The 10,000-nt window shown below is 41.6% G+C and overlaps 1 protein-coding gene across 1 annotated transcript in view; it reads left to right on the top strand.

Annotated features, from left to right (window-relative positions):
• Positions 1–10,000, top strand: part of LOC135114276 (very long chain fatty acid elongase AAEL008004-like) — a 13,462-nt gene that overhangs the window by 2,720 nt on the left and 742 nt on the right. The window contains exons 2-8 of the mRNA XM_064030157.1: positions 322–518; positions 1,278–1,573; positions 3,299–3,379; positions 3,664–3,720; positions 3,932–4,037; positions 4,851–5,023; positions 6,280–6,402. Of these exons, the coding sequence (XP_063886227.1) occupies positions 323–518; positions 1,278–1,573; positions 3,299–3,379; positions 3,664–3,720; positions 3,932–4,037; positions 4,851–5,023; positions 6,280–6,402 (1,032 nt within the window). The 5' untranslated portion in view covers position 322. The remainder of the gene's footprint in view (positions 1–321; positions 519–1,277; positions 1,574–3,298; positions 3,380–3,663; positions 3,721–3,931; positions 4,038–4,850; positions 5,024–6,279; positions 6,403–10,000) is intronic.

Below are 10,000 nucleotides of genomic sequence, written 5' to 3'. Positions count from 1 at the left end.
TTTTTTCTTTTTTATCTTTTTTATATTTATTGCGTTTATAATTCTGAATAGTTCACAAGGATTCTAATAGTTTCTACGATTGATGTTTAACCTTGATTATTGTGATACAAGTGTATGTAGCTTTATATATTGTATTGTAGCTATATATTTGCATATTTAGACATATTGATGTAAATAAAAGTTATAATAGTAATTATTATTATTATTATCATTATTATTATTATTATTATTATTATTATTATTATTATTATTATTATTATTATTATCATCATCAAGTAGTAAAGAATCTTGCTGGTTGACAAACTGTGTTGTCTCTCGTAGGATGGCTCCAAACGAAACCGCAGAGCAGATGACCCATCTTCGGAGGACGTATAACCCTAAGTCTCTTGAGCACGACACTCCCTCTCAACACCCGGTCGAGGTTGGGCGCTGCCACCAGGTTCTGGACACCAAGCAGGCAGACCTTCGCAGTCTCGATCATGACACCAGAGCCAAGTCACAGGGGCCACCGAACACAGGTGATTGCTCAACTATCTTACCTGCCACATTCTGGTGATGACAGACATGATCTTCTGCCTGTCTGTCATACGCCTTCCAGTGACTTGCACTGTTTCAAATGAGGAGCATCACGACACATATATGAAACTGCTGCCTGATCTGAAACTTTTTGTTCCTCTTTTGGCAGTGGACTTTAAGCAGACTATATCTGAGACAGTCCGTTAAGGTGTTCATTAACACAGACGAATGAGTACATAGCTTTAGAAGACATGGGAAAAATAAATTGTGATAGCACGGACGTCACACACAGATTGCAAGGTTCCAAAAGTCTTTTTATTAATAAACTATTGATATGATTTATCAAATACAATGACTAATATAACAGAATATCTCATAGTCTGCAACAAAAATAATTGTCATGGTTGTTTTCTGACTGAAATGGAAGGTGTTCCATAAGTTTGCTGTTATAGGATAAATTGTCTGAATTTATTTTTATTAGCTAAACATATCTCATTTATCATATCCCATCGAGACAATTTCACTAAATCAGCCCTAAAATGAAGCATCACGTGAGAGTAAATACATCACGTCCATATGTATGTTAGTTATGTAAGTTACTCCTCCTTGTTCTTAGCATCCCCTAATCTCATATTCCTTCAGTACATCACGTTTTCGTGAATACTTCACACCCTTGTATTACAAGAGTTTATGAGGCAAGGAACACAGCCACCACTCATTCTTTGTCCACCGGTGATCACTATTACTTAACATTCCTACAGATGAGATGCTTGCAAAGTTGAAGTCTAATGGAATCAAAGCTGCTGCTCTCACATTGTTTCTGCACTTCTACGGAAATCAAAGTGTGCTCGGCCAAATGAAGAAGGACCCGAGAGTTGACTCCTGGTTCTATTCTTCCCCGACTCCCACCTTACTGATATCCCTCGCCTACATAGCCGGCGTCACCTACATCGGACCGCGCCTGATGCGAGGCCGCGAAACCCCCAAGTGGCTCCGGGGAACGATGGTGTTTTACAATATTGTGCAGGTTGTGTTTTGCAGCTGGATGTTCTGGGAGGTAAGTTTTCTGCTTTTATTTATCTATTTATTCATTTATCTATGGTGTAACTGTCTGCCTCCTCTCTCCTTACCAGTTTGTCTTGCCTTTATGTACCTGTCTGTCTGTCTGTGTGTCTGTCTCTTTTCTGTGTGTTTGTGTGTGTGTGTGTGTGTGTGTGTGTGTGTGTGTGTGTGTGTGTGTGTGTGTGTGTGTGTGTAATAATAATAATAATAATAACAATAAACGGTTTATTATTTAGGCAGTTAACAAACTGAAAATGTACATAGGGGGTGGGGAAATACTTAACATTAATCCTAAAGGTAAGTCTAATCTAGAAGGGACTATTGATTGATGGCTCGCACCATGGTGGGAATCGCACTGAGTCTGTACCGGTACGTGTGCGGCGCCTTTAGGGGCGTGTGTGTGTGTGTGTGTTCCTTTCTCTCTCTCTCTCTCTCTCTCTCTCTCTCTCTCTCTCTCTCTCTCTCTCTCTCTCTCTCTCTCTCTCTCTCTCTCTCTCATCCCACCACGCCATTTCTTTAATGTATTTTTTCTTGTAGCGGCGCCCAAACCCTAATGCCCATCCTTTCACTTTCGCCTTCGTCACCTTTCCCTTTCTCCTTCTTAAGGGGTATTCATTCCATCCCCTTTCACCTGCCTTACCTCCTTACACACTCTTTCTCTCTCTCTACTCCCCCTCCCTTCCTCAACGTGGTTTCTACTGAGTGTTGCTGACCTATTTTTCTCACTGTTCCCGCGTTGCCTCACCAGCTGCAAGGGGCGCAGAGAAAGTCATGCTATGCTGACCCATAACAATCGCTATTATAGAAGCAAAACTTACGCGTGATCGTCAACCTCTTGCAAGATGGTATCAGGGGTCAGCTTGCTCACGTAAGTCATGAAAGAGAGGGTGTCTGACGTCTTTTTCCTTGTTTTTTTTTCTTTTCTTTTTTTCTCTTTCTTTTTACAGCACTGCCAATTACCACGCCACCTGCCTTAAGACTGCGAAATACACGCACACCTCATACTCTTCTCCTCTCTTCCTTCGTCTCCCTCTCACTTCGATGCCTGAAGCTATGACGCCCACAGTTCCACTTTTTATTTATTTATTTTATTTTTTATGATTATTATTATTTTTATTTATTTATTTATTTATTTTTATTTTTCTTCTTTTTAGTACCATCAACCGGTAGCCTACGCCATACAAGGTCTACAAGATGGGTTTTGTAACGCCTAGTGGCCCATGGTGCTTACAGGAACCACACTCGCACCTGTATGACTGAGTGCAAAGTATTGATTAACGTGTTGTCATGTCCACGAGTATGATTCCATTAAAAGAAAGCACCTCTCCCAGTGTTTAGGGAATGCTAGACACCACGTCCTAATATGACTGCATCTCTTCAGTTTACGCCTTCTGATGATTGGAATGCGCAAGCTTGTTCACCATGCCAAGGTTAAGTTCCACTGAACCCTCGACTGCATACTGCATTGTAATTGTCTAAGGCAATATAACAGAGGGATCAACGGTGCATATTTGTATTTTCTTTATTACATCGATGTCTCAGAGTGACAGCAAAAACCCGGCGTCCTGAAGATAACACTCAGACACACACTGCTAAAATAACATGGGATCTTTTACATAGCAGACATGTGTTAATGGTACTGCGGCGTCCAGGCATCAAGATCTTAAGTGATGATGCACCCTCGTACTGCCTGACCCTTCTTACCTTCCTCCTTCCTCAGGCAGGTGTAGCTGGCTGGTTTGGCTCCTACTCCTTCATCTGTCAACCCTGCGACTTCAGTAACAGCCCCTCCGCCCTCAAGGTTAGGCCGCTTGTCCTCCTGCAAAGAAAAAAAAAATAAATAAATAAATAAATAAATAGAAGAAATAAAAACCATAGCTTGTAAATGTTTAGTCTATTCTATAAATTCTTGATTTCTTATGTAACTCAAAATGGTTTCACGAGTGAGGCAAATGTTTGTTATTTCTATCAGCTACAATTTGTCTTGTTTCGGTTGTTTAACTTTTGTTGTGTTTTAGGTGCCATTATTCTTCCTTTTTACACATTACCTGTAACATACTGAATACTTGTACTATTTATATACAGATGCTTCGTGCTGCCATCTCTTACCACGCATCCAAGTTCCTTGACTTCTTCGATACTGTAAGTCAATCCAAGTTCATTAATTTGAATAGTAAACAAATGAGAGCTATCTAGATCATTGTAATCTATATGACTACATAATATTTGAGATTCAATGGAGTCAATGCACAAGTCACAATTTTTGTTACAATCATCCCAGTAACTTTAATTTCAAGACGTTATTGTTGAGAGAAGACATAGCCTAACAACCAAATGACGATTCGACATTCAGATCTTCTTCGTCCTGAATCACAAGTACACCCACGTCTCCCTACTCCACGTAGCTCATCATGCCCTCATGCCCATCGGTTTATGGTACGGCGTCCGACACGAGCCTGGTAAGTTTTGCTTCATGTTGTATCGGCATGAGAAAATCTTATCCAACAAAGATTTCTTTCATACAGACATTCAAATACTCTTTTTTTAGAAATTTTACGTTCAGGAACTTGAAAAGCAAGAGGAAATAAACGTTGCGAGTCAAGCCCTGCAACTCATCCACTGTTTAGAGAAGTGGTGGAGATGCAAATAAAAAGTGTGAAAGAGGGACTCTGTGTGACACATTACAATAGAGGCAAATGTCTTGTTGCGGCTTAAAAGGCTATGAATGGTGAGTGAGGTGGGAGGCGGGAGATACGACCGGAATGAAGAAAAGCCTAGGGGAAGATAATGATCATAAGGAAGGTAGCACATAGGTAGGCCGGAGAAAAAGAAAGGACGTGTGTGGGAGGCATTCATGTTGGAAGTGAAAGTTAAATATGCCAGACAGCCACCTTCTCATTTCGGTACTACAAGCCGGGAGCATTGATGCTCTTGACACGAATCTGAGCTTGAAATGAAAAAAAAAAATAAAATAAAATAAAAAAACAACGAGAAGGTAAGAATAACCATGATACAAATGGAAATATGTAATTTTAATTTCTCTCTCTCTCTCTCTCTCTCTCTCTCTCTCTCTCTCTCTCTCTCTCTCTCTCTCTCTCTCTCTCTCTCTCTCTCTCTCTCTCTCTCTCTCTCTCTCTCTCTCTCTCTCTCTCTCTCTCTCTCTCATTCTCTCTCATTCTCTCTCTCTCTCTCTCTCTCTCTCTCTCTCTCTCTCTCTCTCTCTCTCTCTCTCTCTCTCTCTCTCTCTCTCTCTCTCTCTCTCTCTCTCTCAGGTGGTCAGACCACGTTCTTCGGCTTCCTGAACGGTTTCATCCACATTGTGATGTACACGTACTACCTGCTGGCAGCCATGGGTCCTCGCGTGCGACCCTTCCTGTGGTGGAAGAAGTACCTCACCACCCTCCAGATGGTGCAGTTCATTACCATGTTCGTCCATTCCCTACAGGTAGGTCATGACATGGCGATAAAGACAAAAGACAGACAGACAGACAGAGATACACACACACACACATATATATATATATATATATATATATATATATATATATATATATATATATATATATATATATATATATATATATATATATATATATATATATATATATATATGTGTGTGTGTGTGCGTGTGTGTGTGTGTGCGTAAATGTGGTGCATAAGTTATGTTTTGCTATTTTCTCTGCTCTCATTTCTGGTAAAATGAACACTTTCCAACAATGGTCTGCCTTGACCCTCCACGCCACATCTCATCTCACTTTGCATCACCATGAGACAGTGCGTATGGTAATTGTGAGACTTCCAGGAGAAAAAAATCAAAACATTACTTTAACATTATGGTGTCGGAAAGTCTCATGGATGGCGCGCGCGCACACACACACACACACACACACACACACACACACACACACACACACACACACACACACACACACACACACACACACACACACACACACACACACACACACACACACACACACTGGCCAGACTGAAGGAACTGATACTGCTGTCACTTGATGACTTTCAACTGGTGCCAACTCTTCTGTCCTCAATCCTGATATCGTTGAACTAGCTTAATGTAGCTCACTGCTGTGAAGATCACTGAGTCTTCAGGTAAGTTGAGTGTTGAGCAAGGCTACAGACTCACCTCTAAGACGCCACCCCCCACCCACCTTGTTAAACAACTTTTTCTTTTCTTATTTTTCCTTTACCTTCCGATTTGTATGTGAATGTATGTATGGTAATACCCTACTTTATGGAGAACAGTTTTTATCCATTTATTATTATTATATTTTTTTCATTTTTTTATACGAAGAGATGGAATGTAGCAACGCTTCCTTTTGTTGTGTTGGTAAAAATGGCACTTTCAAGTACATCTTACAAGTACACTAGCGTTGCTTGGCATGATGCCAATTGCTGGTTTACCTGTTTTAGAACACACGTGAAAGTGCCTACCTACTCTGAGTCTCCTTGCAAAAGTAGCCGTTTGGAAAAAAAAATAACTGTATCAAATTTGGTCAGTAAAGGATGATCTCAAATGGCAAAGTTCCCATGAAGCGATGGCAGATCATTTACGCTTATTCATAATTAATAACAATTCGTTGTTGCTGTTGACGTATTAGTTTCATCAACATTACTCGTATGTATTTCTTATTGCATGGATGTATACTGCGACTAACCATTCGCTGATGTCCCCTGCAGAGTCTTGTATTCGGGTGTCCGGCTGGTCTTCCTCTTATGAAAATCATCATGGTCATGGCAGCGATTTTCCAGGTGCTGTTTACAGATTTCTACATCAAAGCTTACAAAACCAGAACCAACAAGGTAAGTGATTGAATGATTGCTTTATGACACTGCAACAACGGGATCACATGGCGGCGCGAATAAAGTGGTGAGTGCTTGGCTAGTGTTCCCAAGGGGCAAGAGGACCAAGCACTCCCACATGCGGTGCCTTATGACTCTAAGGGACCTTGTTTGTGAACTGTTTCGAAGTGCTAAGTGCTTTGTGCAATATAGTTACAAAATACCTAATGTCAACTGGTGGGATGCAATTTGTACGTATGATAAGGAAGTGTGACATTATAGTAAGTTATACTAAGAATAGATTAATTATTACAAGAAACCAACGCTATGATGGGCGATGGCTACCAAAAACTATATGAGTTTTGGAAATGCATTTATTTTTAGTTCATTTAGATGTTACGTTATATAAAAAACGGTATGGCATACGAAACAATTACATTCTTTTTTTTTTATGTAGGAGGGACACTGGCCAAGGGCAACAAAAATCCAATAAAAAAAAATGCCCACTGAAATGCCAGTCCCATAAAAGGGTCAAAGCAGTAGTCAAAAATTGATGAATAAGTATCTTGAAACCTCCCTCTTGAAGGAATTCAAGTCATAGGAAGTGGAAATACAGAAGCAAGCAGGGAGTTCCAGAGTTTACCAGAGAAAGGGATGAATGATTGAAAATACTAGTTAACTCTTGCGTTAGAGAGATGGACAGAATAGGCATGAGAAAAAGAAGAAAATCTTGTGCAGCGAGGCCGCGGGAGGAGGGGAGAAATGCAGTTAGCAAGATCAGAAGAGCAGTTAGCATGAAAATAGCGGTAGAAGACAGTTAGAGATGCAACATTGCGATGGTGAGAGAGAGGCTGAAGACAGTCAGTTAGAGGAGAGGAGTTGATGAGACGAAAAGCTTTTGATTCCACCCTGTCTAGAAGAGCAGTATGAGTGGAATCCCCCCCAACATATGAATCATACTCCATACATGGACGGATAAGGCCCTTGTACAGAGTTAGCAGCTGGAGGGTGAGAAAAACTTGCGGAGACGTCCCAGAACACCTAACTTCATAGAAGCTGTTTTAGCTAGAGATGAGATGTGAAGTTTCCAGTTCAGATTATAAGTAAAGGACAGACCGAGGATGTTCAGTATAGAAGAGGGGGGACAGTTGAGTGTCATTGAAGAAGAGGGGATAGTTGTCTGAAAGGTTGTGTCGAGTTGATAGATGGAGGAATTGAGTTTTTGAGGCATTGAACAATACCAAGTTTGCTCTGCCCCAATCTGAAATTTTAGAAAGATCAGAAGTCAAGCGTTCTGTGGCTTCCCTGTGTGAAATGTTTACTTCCTGAAGGGTTGGACGTCTATGAAAAGACGTGGAAAAGTGCAGGGTGGTATCATCAGCGTAGGAGTGGACAGGACAAGAAGTTTGGTTTAGAAGATCATTAATGAATAATAAGAAGAAAGTGGGTGACAGGACAGAATCCTGAGGAACACCACAGTTAATAGATTTAGGAGATGAACAGTGACCGTCTACCACAGCAGCAATAGAACGGTCAGAAAGGAAACTTGAGATGAAGGTACAGAGAGAAGGATAGAAGCCGTAGGAGGGTAGTTTGGAAATCAAAGCATTGTGCCAGATTCTATCAAAAGCTTTTGATATGTCCAAGGCAACAGCAAAAGTTTCACCAAAATCTCTAAAAGAGTAAGGAAAGCCAGAAGATCACCAGTAGAATGGCCTTGACGGAACCCATACTGTCGATCAGATAGAAGGTAGTGAAGTGATAGATGTTTAAGAATCTTCCTGTTGAGGATAGATTCAAAAACTTTAGATAGGCAGAAAATTAAAGCAATAGGACGGTAGTTTGTGGGATTTGAACGGTCACCCTTTTTAGGAACAGGCTGAATGCAGGCAAACTTCCAGCAAGAAGGAAAGGTAGATGTTGACAGACAGAGCTGAAAGAGTTTGACTAGGCAAGGTGCAAGCACGGAGGCACAGTTTCGGAGAACAATAGGAGGGACCCCATCAGGTCCATAAGCCTTCCGAGGGTTTAGGCCAGCGAGGGCATGGAAAACATCATTGCGAAGAATCTTAATAGGTGGCATGAAGTAGTCAGAGGGTGGAGGAGAGGGAGGAACAAGCCCAGAATCGTCCAAGGTAGAGTTTTTAGCAAAGGTTTGAGTGAAGAGTTCAGCTTTAGGAATAGATGTGATAGCAGTGGTGCCATCTGGTTGAAATAAAGGAGGGAAAGAAGAAGAAGCAAAGTTATTGGAGATATTTTTGGCTAGATGCCAGAAGTCACGAGGGGAGTTAGATCTTGAAAGGTTTTGACACTTTCTGTTAATAGCTAGTTGGAGAACAGACTTGGCATGGTTCTGGACAGAAATATAAAGTGCATGAGATTCTGGTGATGGAAGGCTTAAGTACCTTTTGTGGGCCACCTCCTTATCATGTATAGCACGAGAACAAGCTGTGTTCAACCAAAGTTTCAAAGGTTTAGGTCGAGAAAAAGAGTGAGGAATGTACGCCTCCATGCCAGACACTATCACCTCTGTTATGCGCTCAGCACACAAAGACGGGTCTCTGACACGGAAGCAGTAGTCATTCCAAGGAAAATCAGCAAAATACCTCCTCAGGTCCCCCCAACTAGCAGAGGCAAAACGCCAGAGGCACCTTCGCTTAGGGGGATCCTGAGGAGGAATTGGAGCGATAGGACAAGATACAGATATGAGATTGTGATCGGAGGAGCCCAACGGAGAAGAAAGGGTGACAGCATAAGCAGAAGGATTAGAGGTCAGGAAAAGATCAAGAATGTTGGCCGTATCTCCAAAACGGTCAGGAATACGAGTAGGGTGTTGCACCAATTGCTCTAGGTCGTGGAGGATAGCAAAGTTGAAGGCTAGTTCACCAGGATGGTCAGTGAAGGGAGAGGAAAGCCAAAGCTGATGGTGAACATTGAAGTCTCCAAGAATGGAGATTTCTGCTAAAGGGAAGAGGGTCAGAATGTGATCCACTTTGGAAGTTAAGTAGTCAAATAATTTCTTTTAGTCAGAGGAGTTAGGTGAAAGATATACAGCATAGATAAATTTAGTTTGAGAGTGACTCTGTAGTCGTAGCCAGATGGTGGCAAACTCGGAAGATTCAAGAGCGTGGGCACGAGAGCAGGTTAAGTCATTGCGCACATAAACGCAATATCCAGCTTTGGATCGAAAATGAGGATAGAGAAAGTAGGAGGGAACAGAAAAGGGGCTTCTGTCAGTTTCCTCAGACACCTGAGTTTCAGTGAGGAAAAGAAGATGAGGTTTAGAAGAGGAGAGGTGGTATTCTACAGATTGAAAATTAGATCTTAGACCGCGAATGTTGCAGAACTTAATGAAGAAAAAGTTGAGGGGGGGTGTCAAGACACTTAGGGTCGTCGACAGAAAGGCAGTCCGACCTGGGGACATTTATGGTCCCCTCCCCAGATGGGGACTCCTAGGCTGGTGTAGGAGTCGCCATGATGATTTCGAAATTTTTGAGTGAAGGGTGTGTGTGTTATTAGGTGCTTGTAGTTTTGTGTGAAGGAAGAGAGTTGTCTTTAGAGAGCAGGCTGTGACTGCCCCCTTGTGTTGTGAGACACAAAGGGAAACGTTCAGTGAGGT

This window comes from Scylla paramamosain, chromosome 27, assembly GCF_035594125.1.
Source record: "Scylla paramamosain isolate STU-SP2022 chromosome 27, ASM3559412v1, whole genome shotgun sequence".
NCBI lineage: Eukaryota > Metazoa > Arthropoda > Malacostraca > Decapoda > Portunidae > Scylla > Scylla paramamosain.
Note: the sequence above shows the minus strand (reverse complement) of the source record. Positions and strands in the feature narration are given on the sequence as shown.